At 39.4% G+C, this 15,499-nt stretch overlaps 2 protein-coding genes across 10 annotated transcripts in view; both read right to left on the bottom strand.

Moving 5' to 3' along the window:
• Positions 1-1,143, bottom strand: part of LOC309476885 (vitelline membrane outer layer protein 1-like) — a 72,151-nt gene extending 71,008 nt beyond the window's left edge. For 4 of the 8 annotated variants that reach the window (XM_082140026.1, XM_082140028.1, XM_082140027.1 and 1 more), the window contains exons 1-4: positions 782-1,143; positions 418-545; positions 179-295; positions 49-109 (exon numbers count right to left, since the gene is read on the bottom strand). In XM_082140026.1, coding sequence (XP_081996152.1) covers positions 49-109; positions 179-295; positions 418-545; positions 782-982 — 507 coding nt within the window. In that variant the 5' untranslated portion in view covers positions 983-1,143. The remainder of the gene's footprint in view (positions 1-48; positions 110-178; positions 296-417; positions 546-781) is intronic. The other 4 variants (XR_014198401.1, XR_014198402.1, XR_014198403.1 and 1 more) reach the window with 2 other exon arrangements.
• A 10,491-nt stretch (positions 1,144-11,634) lies between these two features.
• Positions 11,635-13,450, bottom strand: LOC309476896 (vitelline membrane outer layer protein 1-like). 2 transcript variants are annotated; one of them, XR_014198405.1, is made up of 6 exons: positions 13,068-13,450; positions 12,713-12,831; positions 12,477-12,590; positions 12,025-12,209; positions 11,899-11,948; positions 11,635-11,721 (listed from the first exon to the last, which is right to left on the bottom strand). XR_014198405.1 is itself a non-coding variant. In XM_082140052.1 (5 exons), the coding sequence occupies exons 1-4, from the start codon at positions 13,266-13,268 to the stop codon at positions 12,026-12,028; spliced, it is 618 nt and encodes a 205-aa protein (XP_081996178.1). In that variant the 5' UTR covers positions 13,269-13,450; the 3' UTR covers positions 11,635-11,948; position 12,025. The 2 variants fall into 2 exon arrangements, 1 of the variants encoding a protein (XP_081996178.1); XM_082140052.1 differs by having other exon boundaries at positions 11,635-11,948.
• Between the last annotated feature and the right edge of the window lie 2,049 nt (positions 13,451-15,499).

Raw genomic sequence — 15,499 nt, forward strand, 5'->3', positions numbered from 1 at the left:
TATGTAATTCATTTGTGCTGTTGGATTGAATGTCAGTCACATGATCACCTGCAGCTGACGGCCTAATACGAACAGCAGCACGACTGCGAGTGTGATATTAATTGAACTGCTTGATGAGGGAAAACGGAGTCCTTTAATAGCAAAACAAAACCAGGATGACTTATAGCAGCACACTCACCTGATGTTGTTTGCAGCCGTATCATCATATGCAAATCCTTGGTGAGATTCAACTCTCAGCTGAAAAGCTTTCAAGAATCCAGAATGACACCATTTGATATCTGTCCACACACCCCAGCTGAAGAAAACACACAAAAAGGTTACCTGATCAAATAAATTATTATTTTCAAGAAAATCCTCAATTCACATATCTAGCTGAAACACTTAATGTAAGAATTCGTAATAAACTGAGCCCATTACTGTCCTAAGTCGGACTCAATAGAGGCGTGGCGCTCATGTGAGCCTGATGATCCTTTGGACCGATCGACACAGAGAAGACGAATCCCATTGAGCGCTGTATCATCACCAGCACCAATTGGTCTTTCCACCTTAAAACAACAACAACAACATTAAGACAATCTTCCATTTAAAAAAAGAGAATTAACTCTAACCCAACCCATAGTAACATTTATCTAGTATTACACAGACACTTTAAAAATCTTAAGCAAGTGCAGTTCCCTGGAGAAACCTGGAATTAAATGACAAACATCAATTTTCTCTCTTGGCTTTGAACCTTTGAAGCACTAAGCCAAACCCATATAACCGATGTCAAGGCCAAACTTACCTTCAAACTAAACCCTGCGGCGTACCATCCACTTGGACACATGCTCTTAAGCCCCCATGATCCCCACTTCATTCCATTCGTCACCCTCAGCTCGGATCCATTATCTCGGTCGATGCTCCGCTCAGAACGACCTTCTGTGACCTGACCGCTCACATGCCCAATAATGGCTAGCAGTGAAAACATGGAAAAGAAGTAATGCATTTCTACAGCACTGGCCTGCTTGATAAATACTACTTGTTAGATTAATTATCACATAGACTATCTGCAGCCTCAGCTATCAGTGATCAGGTGGAAACAGGCGCCTCAACCCTTGTGATGTGAGAATGATCAAGCAGACACAGAGACTGTGTAGTACCATAACATTCTCAAGTTTATTAAGGGAGAAGCCTTATATTTATACACAAGATTAAGCAAAATCATCCACGAAGTCCATTCCATCCAATCTTATACTCAAAGATCAACCCCTACCATATTTGGCATATTAAGAAATATAATGGAAGAGAAGTCAGATGTTTAAATGTATGTGCGTGTCTTGAGTTCACGTTTGGGTGCGAGTGTATAAGTGTGTTCAACCCTAGTTCTTGTTTTGTCTAGGTGTGTCCCTGATGTGCAGATAACAACGAAAAGAAGTTACACAAGGGCAGTCTTACACAAGAATAGTCAAAAGTGGAGCCTAAGAAATAAGAAAATAATAACAATGGCCACTTTAAATGAATTCTGTTTCTAAACTAAAACTGGTCAGTAAAACTGCTCTAAGGATTCTTTTTTGAGCCGATCAGAACTTCTTCAGACTACAAGTTAAAAAAGATTCTACCTTAAATTTTAAGTACAATCAATCAACAGTCATTTCAACTTAAATTATATCAAACTCACTTGAAATGAGCTGAATCATGTATAACTTGTAAAAAATAAAAAATAAAAATAAAAAAGTAGAAAGTTGCTTAACTTATTTTCATGAGTTAATGTAAAAACAAGTTGTCAATTTATTGATCATATAATTTTAAGTGTACTTTTATACGAATAATCAATATTGTGATGTCCTGGTTCTATCCAGTGAGCAGCCAGATGTTACGAACTGCTCTGAGACACGAAGGTTGAGATCCAAATGCAACTTTAAGGGGCAATCCAGACACGTAAACCAATATCCAGGCAATAGGTCAAAACACAGGTAGGCCAAACAAACAAACAAACAAACAAACAAACAAACAAACAAACAAACAGGGGTCAGAGGCAAAAGAGTAATCCACAGAACAGGAAAAAAAAAAAATCCAAAACCCAAGAGACTTAAAACCAGGGAAACTGCTCAGAAACACAGTGCAACAACATACAAAACTTCACCCTGAGTGAATGAGTGAACATGGTATAAATAGGCTGAGACTAACAGGGTAATGAGACACAGGTGAATGCAATCAGTGAAGATGAGTCCGGGCAGTGAGTTATGGGAAATGTAGTTTGTGAGGGAGTGATAATAGTCTGGAGTGGAGTGCCCTCTGGTGGCTCTCAAGGGCACTCCAGCTGGTGACCGTTACACCAGGAGCACCACAAATCAATGACCTGTACGTGAACACACAATAATACAAACATTGATCCGATAAAATATACGTTTAACCGTCAGTGTCCTTGAAAACCGTTTTCTTGGTAAAATGCCTATACATATTTTGTAACCCCATCATCTTGCAAGAGATGATAAGAACTCAAGAGAGCAACCACCACAGTATTTCTTTGCAAATATAACAAAGTTTATTAGACAACATTCAAAAGTAGCACAACAGGCAATCAGAAATGGCAAAGAAACGAATGAAACAGTTGTAACCACTACAGGCAACAGGGTTTCCCAATCATATCCAGTGGCAATTACTCTGCAATTAAAACAATCAAAATTTCACTCCAAACTCCAAAGCAAAAGTAATCACCAAATCAAACCCCTACAAATTGTTGCTGGATCCCAGCATGGGATGCTGGTTTGTGGGTTTGCAGGTCCCCAGCATGGGATGCTGGTTGCTGGTGTAAGGGTGGATTCCTGCAGTGGTTCAAGCTGAAAGACTGCCCAATGACTAAAGAAACGTTATTAGCAAGATGGTAGAAAACTGCACATTTCTTGTCTATTCCACCCACGGCCACTTATACCAACGATGGAAATAAGTGCAGTTACAATAGCTTAATATTTGTGGGAGAGCGTTGCTATAGATAGTGACGTTATTGTATTGCAATATGTAGCACTTCAAAGTCAATACCAAATCAAAACTAGTTAGCACATTAGTTGTAATTGAAAAGGTTTAATGACAAAATATGGTTATGGTTACACTTAAAATAGTTACAAAATAGATGTATGAGATGATGATAATTTATACCATTAATCTTACCCAACATGTAAAATGTTACCTGAGAGAGAGAGAGAGAGAGAGAGAGAGAGAGAGAGAGAGAGAGAGAGAGAGAGAGAGAGACAAATGCCGCGTTTACACCAAAATTACCCGGAACAATTTGTCCCAGGAACTTTTTTACCAGGAACTGTTTTTACCCCAGACCGGTTGCTTATTGCGTTTACGCCTCGGTCAGATTATGTACCGGGCAGATTATGCAAATTAGTCTGGTGACGTTGAACTACGCGCGACTGCTCCTCTCAGTCTGCGACGGACAGTAATCAGTTTTGAGTGCCTTTTGAGTTTTGAGTATGGAGGAGATTCAAGCTGTGCTGCTATTGTGTGTGATGTATTGGTTTACTAACGAGGTAATTAACAAAACGACAGAAAAGAGACGAGCACTGATACTAAAGCGTATTCAGAAAGCTCGTAATGCTAGATATAAAATTAGACAACGTATGTTATCAACTATTGCGGATATTGACCGTGAGATGGCTGGGACGAACGCGCGCCATCGGGCAGAAAGAACAAGATTGGTAAGAAATGAATCCATCAAAATAAACCAAGTTGTGAATAATGTTATTATCGATTACATCAACTTATTTTTGGCACTTTTGTGTGTTTTAGATATGCGAGTACTATCAAATGCGTCATGTTTCGCGATCGGTTTGGATACACACTAGAACAACGGGATAGTGGGACAGCGTGGCTCCAACTTTCACCGAAGCACAGTGGATAAAGAATTTCCGGATGTCTAAGGATACTTTTCTGTACCTCTGTCGTCGATTGCAACCCCAACTGGAGAGATATGATTGTGTACCCATTCAAAAAAGAATCGCCATTGCACTGTGGAAACTTGCGACCAACTCAGAGTATAGAAGCATCTCTCATTTATTTGGAGTCGGAGTTGCAACTGTGTGTCACTGTGTTCACGATTTCTGCTCATCTGTTGAGAAGGTACTCATGCAAGAAGTTATCCAGTTACCAAACAGTGAAAAATTAAAAGAAATGGCGGTGTATTTTGAGCGCAGGTGGGGTGTGCCACAGTGTGTAACCACACATCCCCATTCTTGGACCAGAGGAGTACCACACAGAGTACTTCAAGGGCTGACATTCGATCATCCTACAGGCTGTTGTGGATGGAAGGGGTCTCTTTTGGAATGTTTTTTTAGGAGCGTCAAGGAGCCTGTATGATGCCAGAGTGCTGCGTTTGTCAGGATTGTGGGACCTAGTGGATAGGGGTTTGTTACTACCTGATGTAACAAAGAACATTTGTGGACATGATGTGGGGTACTATGTCCTTGGTGATGCAGCCTATCCTTTAAAGGGTCATGAAACCCCCCTCTTTCAGCTCAAGTCTAGCTCACAATCTTTTTGAAAAATGCAACTTAAATGGGCGTGGTGGCTGTGAGAAGAAGGGAGGGGAGTGGGTGTGGTATGGCACGGCAAGAGAGAGGGGAGGGGGGGGGGGGGGGGGAACTGTCATCGCCAGTGGCCCATGCATATCGACTGTCACTAAAAATCAGTAGTAAAACGTGAGGAAATGCTAGATTTTTTTTTTATAGCTGGCAAAGTTAAAGTCTAATGAAATACACGGACACCTTATTTTTGTCCTTTCAAAAGTAACTGAATGCACTGCTACATATATTAGCCTACAGTAATCATAATTGTATTTAAAACATATAAATTGTTTATATACCCACTATAAATGCATATATTTGAAAATAATACATTTTCCGCTTAAAAAAAACAAAACGTTCCGTACATAGCCTAGATCTACGCGCCCCCCAAACACACATAATAAAGATGGACATGCAGTGACAGAAATTTGCACAAATTAAGCATACGTTCCATACACTTGAGGTTAGGGATGGGCATGATTAATCGACGATCGATAATTGATCGTTAAGAATTTCGTCGATCACGTTTATTTGTTATCGATTAAACTAATGCAGGTTGCGTTGCGTAGTGTGTCTTGAAGCAATGGAATTAATTTTAGCGCGGAGGTACCTGTGCATCCCGGCAACGTCAGTCCCCGGCTGCCCCGGCTTGACAGTCTCACCCCAAAACGTCATATACTGACGCGTCTTGACCATGCGTCAACATACGACGAAAAGGGTACCCCCACAACGTCCATGTGTGACGATTCGGGTTATGGGTAGGTTTAGGTATGCGTTAGGGTACCGCTAGGAGGCGCTGCTGGTGCGCTTCTGTCTGCGTCTCATATTGACGTTAAAGGGGTACCCTTTTCGTCGTATGTTGACGCATGGTCAAGACGCGTCAGTATGACGTTTTGGGGTGAGACCGGGCTGCTCAGAGCGGGTGTTTTCGGCGGCTGGACTGGCTGTCACCAGGTTGCGGTTGCGTCTGATCCCAGATCATGTCAACATGCTTATCTTTCTCAACAGAAATCAGTAGACTGGTGCAGAAGTTCTATGGGAACTTCATGCGTTTTCTCAGATCGGATAGCTATCTGATTTATCAAAACGATTCCATTTACACCTGGTCACATAAATGTGTTTTTGCAAAACGGATATAAATCCGATCTTGAATTCCCGCGCTATATGCATATTTAAATTGTTGCACGTCATCGAATGCAACTGATATGAGCTGCATTTTATTGATCATCAGCGAAAATTTCTAAATCAAAGACCGCAACAAGATATTGCGGCAACAGCCCTGGTAAGATCATTTCGGTTCTTTACTTTTAATGAAGATGATTGTGTGTTGATGAATGACTTTCACTTTGATTTGCGATAGTTTGCACGTTAGCTTGATGAATAGATGCTCATCTGTGGTGATGCGTGTTGAAGTAGCGTCGTCATATCTGGATATAACATGACATATAGCCTATAACACGCTCTCACACGTTTATTTCTTATCATTTTTGGGATAAGTCAAATTTACATATGTGGTTTCAACAACCAGATGCATTTACTCTTGTCCAGTTTCGTCTGGAATGCGTCTCAGATATAAAGTATAAAGTGGTTTGAGCGATCGGATTTAAATCCGTCTCGAATGCGTTTCGGAGGGCATTTAGATTTGGTCTTTTCACGACCGGATAGCTATCTGATCACAGAAAACGGATGAAGTGGCCATGGGTGCTCGCAGCTGCAGGTTCCGCTGGTTTAGAACACCGCAGGAATCTTCAAGTCTACCGAACGTCCAGTTTCACTGCCACAAGTTGATCTTCTTGTAATAAAGATCTCATCGAGGACAAACAAACTGTATTTTTGTATTTTCATTGCATTTTTAATTTATAAAAAGTTAAAGAAATAATAAATTTCAATATAAAAATATTAATGATTAATCGATAGTCGATCGTTAATTCTCCCGACGATCGACTAATAAAATTTAATCGAATGCCCATCCCTACTTGAGGTATTATCGAAATATCTACATTTTAATAACGAGTGATTATTTAACAAAAGGCAAGTAAAACGGTCAGCATCGCGGGGAAAGATGCACTGGAACTTTTGCACCACGAAAAACAAACGCGCGTCCCATCATTGCTCTCGCATCTACTACGCGATATCACAGGTTGACATGTCTGTCATTGGAAAGTTCCACGTGGTGTAATGAATAATTTACAGCATGTGTCTTCTCATTGGATAAGAAAACTCAGTATATGAATAATAATAAGACACCGATGAGTCATCAAAGTACTATAGTGCTCTGCCACGTCACAGCCTGTGACGTGGACACGATGAAGATTTTAAACCCGGAAGATGAAAATAGCGGGAAAAAATTCAAATTTAACCATTTCCCCCCTACTATTAAATCTAACAGATGCTAACATTGTCTTCAATGGTGTTCAACACACATACCTCTGTTAAAATCTCAGAAATTTGGGTTTAGGGTTTCATGACCCTTTAAAGAGCTGGCTGATGAAACCTTTCACTGACAACGGACGACTGACACCACAACAACTTGTGTACAACCAGAAAACAAGCAGAGCCAGGGTGGTGGTTGAGAATGCTTTTGGCAGGCTAAAGGGCAGATGGAGGTGTTTGCTAAAACGAAATGACTGCAATACACACAAGGTCAAATCCCCGGTAATAGCATGTTGTGTTCAGCATAACCTCTGTGAAATGAATGGTGATGAGTTCAGAGAAGAATGGGCTACGGGTACATTCAACCAGCCTGATGGAGCACTGTCATCCACTGTAGAGGCCGAGGGTCTAGATGCGCGTACAGGCCTAATTAAGTTTCTGACTACAATGTAGTAAACTGCAGTATCACTGGTTACAGACCAAAAACTGTTTTTTTTGTGTGTTAGGGAAAAATAACCTTCAGAGGCTGTAATGTGCTTTTTTTATGCTGTATACACTTGTACATTGTTTTTGCTGTGTAACATTTTCTTTTTGTAAATAAAAATGATTACTTCTGATTCATGCTTTGGTTTTCATTTATTCTGCTTACAAAAAGATAACTGAAAAGATTCATAATATATTATACAGAACTAATATATTATATAGACTCATTACATGCAAAGTGAGATATTTCAAACCTTTATTTGTTATAATTTTGATGATTATGGCTTACAGCTATGAAAACCTTTTCACAATATTCTAATTTTGAATTTGGGTTTCATAAGCTGTAAGCCATAATCATCAAAATTATAACAAATAAAGGTTTGAAATATCTCACTTTGCATGTAATGAGTCTATATATTAGTTTCACATTTTAAGTTGAATTACTGAATTAAATTAACTTTTGCATGATATTCTAATTTGTTTAACAACCTGATAAGTCACTTGTCACAAGTCACATACCCGTATATTTGAATATTTGGCTCTGTCATAAATATAAAATGTCATTTCATAAGTGACTTATGAGGTTGTTAAACACTTAATGTAAGAATTGGTAATAATCTGATCCCATTACTGTCCTACGTCGGACTCAATTGAGGTGTAGTCACGTGAGCCTGATGGTTCTTTGGACCGATCGACACAGTGAAGACGAATCCCATTGAGCGCTGTATTATCATAAAACGAATGTTCATCCACCTTAAAACAAACAACAACAACATTAAGACAATCTTCCATTTAAAAAAAGAGAGTTAACTCTAACCCAACCCATAGTAACATTTATCTTCATGCTCTTTAGTATTACACAGACACTTTAACAATCTTAAGCAAGTGCAGTTCCCTGGAGAAACCTGGAATTAAATGACAAACAGCAACTCCACAGTTTTGAACCTTTGAAGAACTCATCCACCCCCATATTAGCAAAATAGAGTCAATGCCCAACTTACCTTCAGACTAAACCCTGCGGTGTACACAGTGGCGTAACTTTGTTTTAAAAAGTGGGTGGGACAGGTGGGGTGGGGGTTGCTAATACAGTGCTAAATCAGATATATGTACAATAACATTACGATGTCCAGCAATCGATTTAAATAGTAGGCTACATGGGGTTTAATTTGTAGTTTAATGAAATGCAGCCTAATGTTGTCAGTGCGAGAATTTTTGTGTGAATAAATACATAGATCCTCCTATCTGACCAACGTGTACTTTAATGGTCCAGTGGTAGAACTTTGGCAAACCGTGTCAGAAGTTATGGGTTCTAATCCGCACTCGTATATATTTTTTCTCGTTTAGTCGTATATTCCATGTTCATCAGTCGTTGTATATCAAGCAGGGACATGTTTGTGTGCATTATGTTTTGTGATTTCACCGGAACGAATAGAGAGTATCCGCAACGGATTGAATCGCGCGTCCGAGTGAAGACAGTGCAGCGTGTGCGCGAGCCACACGAGAACACACAGTATCCGAGCCACTGATCGCAGCGGCAACGAGCACTTTGATCACTTGATTTAAAAAACACATTTCAGCGCTAGATCGTCTCTTATTTAACAAACGAACAAAAGAATGCTCTGCTAGTTAATTGGAGATGTTTTATTTATTTGTAGAATTGGTACATTCGTGCCGCAAGATGTTTTAAAAAGTGGTGGGGACAATATCGACCCTGTCAAAAAGTGGTGGGGACATGTCCCACCCGTCCCACCCGCAAATTACGCCTATGGGCGTACATTCCACTTGGACACATGTCCTTATATCCCCACAATCCCCAGTTCATTCCATTCGTCACCCTCAGCTCAGATCTGTAATATCGGTGGACGCTCCGCTCAGAACGACTTTCTGTGACCTGACCGCTCACATGCCCAATAATGGCTAGCAGTGAAAATATGGAAAGTAAGTAATGCATTTCTACAGCACTGGCCTGCTTGATAAAAAATAGTGATTGTTAGATGAATTATCATGTAGACTATCTGCAGCCTCAGCTATCAGTGATCAGGTGGAAACAGGCGCCTCAACCCTTGTGATGTGAGAATGATCAAGCAGACACAGAGACTGTGTAGTACCATAACATTCTCAAGTTTATTAAGGGAGAAGCCTTATATTTATACACAAGATTAAGCAGAATCATCCACAATGTCCCCCTACCATATTTGGCATATTAAGAAATATAATACCATGGAAGAGAGGTCAGATGTTTAAATGTATGTGCGTGTTTTGAGTTCACGTTTGGGTGCGAGTGTATAAGTGTGTTCAATCCTAGTTCTTGTTTTGTCTAGGTGTGTCCATGATGTGCAGATAACAACGAAAAGAAGTTACACAAGAGCAGTCTTACACAAGAATAGTCAAAAGTGGAGCCTAAGAAATAAGAAAATAATAACCATCTGGCCATGACGAGCCAGGCGGGAGCGCACACGAATTGATAAAGACTCACAATCCTCCCCTCGAGAGCTGCTTGCGTGTGCTGCACTCCCAAACAATGCACGCACATTCGGTGTGTGTCCCCACCCGTGATATAACGAGGGCAGATATGCACACACCGTCTGAAACTTGCACTCGCCATAATTCTCTTTCTAATATAGTGCTTGTGTAACTGACAGACAACACCAAATAAGACAAACAAAAGACAGAGAGCGCTTGCTGAAGAACAGAAAGCTAACTCTGTTTGTGTGCCGACGTCCTTTTGTAGCTTCCGCTTATGCCGTTACACATTATGTCATGACGCAACACCAATCAGGATTGGCTTAGTTTCATTCATGCTTCAGAGGCAAAAGGAAACTAATGCCATGCTTCCTAATGATATCTCATAAGGGTAGCATGTACAGAGTGAACAGCAACGGTCCTAGTACTGAGCCTTGTGGTGCACCATACTGACCTTTTGATCGATATGACATCTCTTCGTTTACTACTACAAACTGATAACGGTCAGATAAGTATGATTTATACCATGCTAGTGCAATTGCACTAATGTCAACATAATTTTTGAGTCTATTTAAAAGAATGTTGTGGTCGATAGTGTCAAATGCAGCACTAAGATCGAGTAACACGAATAGAGAGATACAACCACGATCGGATGATAAGAGCAAATCATTTGCGACTCTAATGAGAGCTGTTTCAGCACTATGGTACGGTCTAAATCCTGATTGAAAATCCTCGCATATATAATTTCTTTCTAAAAAGGAACACAGTTGTGAAGATACTGCCTTTTCTAGTACCTTTCTTAGATAAAAGGTAGATTCGAGATCGGCCTGTAATTGACTAATTCTGTTGGATCAAGTTGTGTTTTTTTAACAAGCGGTTTAATTATAGCCAGCATAAAAGTTTTTGGTACGTATCCTAATGACAAAGATGAATTAATGATATTAAGAAGAAGGCTTGAATACATTCAATAACTAAATAACAGCAATTGCAAGGAAGCCATTGTTAAAGGAAATTATCATTCTATCATCCTTTACTCATGTTGTTCCAAACCTGTATGACTTTTTAGTCATATAGTCTCCGAAGAACATAAGGAGAATTGAGGAGTCATACATTTATTTTCATCCTTGCCTATTTCATCCTTGCCATCCTTGCAGATTTCTAAAGTCATAGGGTTAGGAAGAAATAAATATACACAGAACATACTCAGTAAGCAAAAGAATCAGTGTTTATCCTATTAGTGTTCCAGCCATTGATCAAGACAAAACTAAATGATTGTACAAGTCACTGACCTGAACGTAAACACACTTTAGACAAACACTGATCAGGTCGAATTGCCAGTAAAAGCATTTGTCCTTTCAAACAGCTTTGATATTTTATCAAATATTTTATATATGATATTTTATTTACACTTTTTCTCTTTCATGAGGTTTTAGATACTGTGAAGCAGAAATCACACATTTAAGCAAATATGTTGCATGAAGCGTCTGGGTGTGTAGGAAAATAACAATCTTTGATTTCTGATTTATAACTGCTTCTTGCTTCTGGCACCGTTTGTGATATTTGCTGAAGTATCGTTTAGGGTAACAAGGTTGACAATATTACACTTTTATTTAGTGTTCCTGTAGAGTATGTTTGTCATTCTCAGGAAATGCATGAACGGATAAGACAATTACTTTGAATGCAATATAAGTGGCTTTAGACCATCTGCCACATGCACTAATGTAGTGAACGATCTGATGTAAAGTGTTGTGCAAAAGAATGTGAAACTACAAGGTTCTGTTTAGAAAGTCTTTAATGCTGATATTTGGCAACCGTTCTGACTGACAGCAGAAGTTCAGGAGTCTTCAGAAGAATCAATAACCTACAAGAAAGAATAAAATAATTTCAGCTCCAATAATAGGCGGGATGCAAATGTCCTGATCGTCCAGTTAGGCTTTATTTTGTGATAATGACCGGCTGACTTTACAGAATTACATCACAAAACTGTTGTATGACATGGTTTATGTTAGTTTATCATAGTATGATGATCAATAATTACAATATACTGTATTTGATCTTCTTGCTGTTCTTGTTGTCATCCTCCTACACCTGAAAGAAAAATCCGATTTAGTTGATCTGCAGTCACTATTAGTAAGATCTGAGTTTTTGATTGTGATCACATCACCTTAATCACAGCAGAACATGCGCACGTCATTGAGAGCGGTGTCGTCTCCCATTCCCTGTGGCTCATCTATCCGGGTCTGTATGCCGCAGATTCCTTTTCCATGACACTTTGGACTCCAGTTTCCCCACTCGCCCCAGTTTGTGCTGCTGTCACCCTCCAGCACAAGACCTCCACTGCAGGTGAACCTGGAAAAAATTCAGATGTGACAATATTATGATAAAATATGATATTGTGCTGTTGGATTGAATGTCAGTCACATGATCACCTGCAGCCGACAGCTTTATCACTGCAATCTTGAACAGCAGCACGACTACGAGTGTGATATTAACTAAACTATTGATGGGGGAAAACTGAGTCCTTAAATAGCTAAATAAACCCAGGATGGGTAAGAGATGGTGTAAGAGTTTTACACTGGGTAAGAGATGTTATATCTTATAGCACCACACACTCACCTGATGTTGTCTGCGGCCGTATCATCTCCAAATCCTTGGGGAGATTCAACTCTCAGCTGGAAAGATGTCAAGTATCCAGAATGACACCATTTGATATCTGTCCACTTACCCCACCTGAAGAAAAAACACAAAGAGGTTGCCTGATCAAATCGATTATTATTGTCAAGAAAATCCTCAATTTACTTATCTAGTTTAAACACTTAATGCAAGAATTTTGAATTATCTGAGTCCATTACATTCCTACGTCGGACTCAACTGAGGTGTAGTCATGTGAGCCTGATGATTCTTTGGACCGATCGACACAGTGAAGACGAATTCCATTGAGCGCTGTATCATCACCACCTGGTCCTTCCACCTTAAAACAACAACATTGAGACAATCTTCCATTTGAAAGAGTTAACTCTAACCCAACCCATAGTAACATTTATCTTCATGCTCTTTAGTATTACACAGACACTTTAAAAATCTTAAGCAAGTGCAGTTCCCTGGAGAAACCTGGAATTAAATGACAAACAGCAACTCCACAGTTTTGAACCTTTGAAGCACTCATCCACCCCCATATTAGCAAAATAGAGTCAATGCCCAACTTACCTTCAGACTAAACCCTGCGGCGTACGTTCCAATTGGACACATGCTCTTAAACCTCCACGTTCCCCATGTAAATCCATTCGTCACCCTCAGCTCAGATTTGTAATATCGGTGGACGCTCCGCTCAGAACGACTTTCTGTGACCTGACCGCTCACATGCCCAATAATGGCTAGCAGTGAAAATATGGAAAGTAAGTAATGCATTTCTACAGCACTGGCCTGCTTGATAAAAAAATACTGATTGTTAGATTAATTATCATGTAGACTATCTGCAGCCTCAGCTATCAGTGATCAGGTGGAAACAGGCGCCTCAATCCTTGTGATGTGAGAATGATCAAGCAGACACAGAGACTGTGTAGTACCATAACATTCTCAAGTTTATTAAGGGAGAAGCCTTATATTTATACACAAGATTAAGCAGAATCATCCACAATGTCCCCCTACCATATTTGGCATATTAAGAAATATAATACCATGGAAGAGAAGTCAGATGTTTAATTGTATGTGCGTGTCTTGAGTTCACGTTTGGGTGCGAGTGTATAAGTGTGTTCAACCCTAGTTCTTGTTTTGTCTAGGTGTGTCCATGATGTGCAGATAACAACGAAAAGAAGTTACACAAGGGCAGTCTTACACAAGAATAGTCAAAAGTGGAGCCTAAGAAATAAGAAAATAATAACCATCTGGCCATTCGGTGTGTGTCCCCACCCGTGATATAATGAGGGCAGATATGCACACACCGTCTGAAACTTGCACTCGCCATAATTCTCTTTCTAATATAGTGCATGTGTAACTGACAGACAACACCAAATAAGACGAACAAAAGACAGAGAGCGCTTACTGAAGAACAGAAAGCTACCTCTGTTTGTGTGCCGACGTCCTTTTGTAGCTTCCGCTTATGCCGTCACACATTATGTCATGACGCAACACCAATCAGGATTGGCTTAGTTTCATTCATGCTTCAGAGGCGCTACGCTGAGGGGCGTTCCCCAAAGTGTCGTTCAATGCAGTTCGAGTTCCCTCGAAAGGAACTAATGCCATGCTTCCTAATGATATCTCATAAGGGTAGCATGTACAGAGTGAACAGCAACGGTCCTAGTACTGAGCCTTGTGGTGCACCATACTGAACTTTTGATCGATATGACAGCTCTTCGTTTACTGCTACAAACTGATAACGGTCAGATAAGTATGATTTATACCATGCTAGTGCAATTGCACTAATGCCAACATAATTTTCAAGTCTATTTAAAAGAATGTTGTGGTCGATAGTGTCAAATGCAGCACTAAGATCGAGTAACACTAATAGAGAGATACAACCACGATCGGATGATAAGAGCAAATCATTTGCGACACTAATGAGAGCTGTTTCAGTACTATGGTACGGTCTAAATCCTGATTGAAAATCCTCGCATATATCATTTCTTTCTAAAAAGGAACATAGTTGTGAAGATACTGCCTTTTCTAGTACCTTTCTTAGATTAAAGGTAGATTCGAGATCGGCCTGTAATTGACTAATTCTGTTGGATCAAGTTGTGTTTTTTTAACAAGCGGTTTAATTATAGCCAGTTTAAACGTTTTTGGTACGTATCCTAATGACAAAGATGAATTAATGATATTAAGAAGAAGGCTTGAATACATTCAATAACTAAATATACGCTTTGGATAAAAGCGTCTGCCAAATGCATAAATAAATAACAGCAATTGCAAGGAAGCCATTGTTAAAGGAAATTATCATTCTATCATCCTTTACTCATATTGTTCCAAACCTGTATGACTTTTTAGTCATATAGTCTACGAAGAACATAAGGAGAATTGAGGAGTCATACATTTATTTTCATCCTTGCCTATAACCGGATTTCTAAAGTCATAGAGTTAGGAAGAAATAAATATACACAGAACATTCTCAGTAAGCAAAAGAAACAGTGTTTATCCTATTAGTGTTCCAGCCATTGATCAAGACAAAACTAAATGATTGTACAAGTAACTGACCTGAACGTAAACACACTTTAGACAAACACTGATCAGGTCGAATTGCCAGTAAAAGCATTTGCCCTTTCAAACAGCTTTGATATTTTATCAAATATTTTATTTATGATATTTTATTTACACTTTTTCTCTTTCATGAGGTTTTAGATACTGTGAAGCAGAAATCACACATTTAAGCAAATATGATCCATGAAGCGTCTGGGTGTGTAGGAAAATAACAATCTTTGATTTCTGATTCATAACTGCTTCTTGCTTCTGGAACCATTTGTGATATTTTCTGAAGTATCGTTTAGGGTAACAAGGTTGACAATATTACACTTTTATTTAATGTAGTGTTCCTGTAGAGTATGTTGGTCGTTCTCAGGAAATGCATGAACGGATAAGACAATTACTTTGAATGCAATATAAGTGGCTTTAGACCATCTGCCACATGCACTAATGTAGTGAAGGAT

The sequence above is a fragment of the Leuciscus leuciscus genome, assembly GCF_965113295.1.
Source record: "Leuciscus leuciscus genome assembly, chromosome: 16".
In the NCBI taxonomy this organism is placed as follows: domain Eukaryota; kingdom Metazoa; phylum Chordata; class Actinopteri; order Cypriniformes; family Leuciscidae; genus Leuciscus; species Leuciscus leuciscus.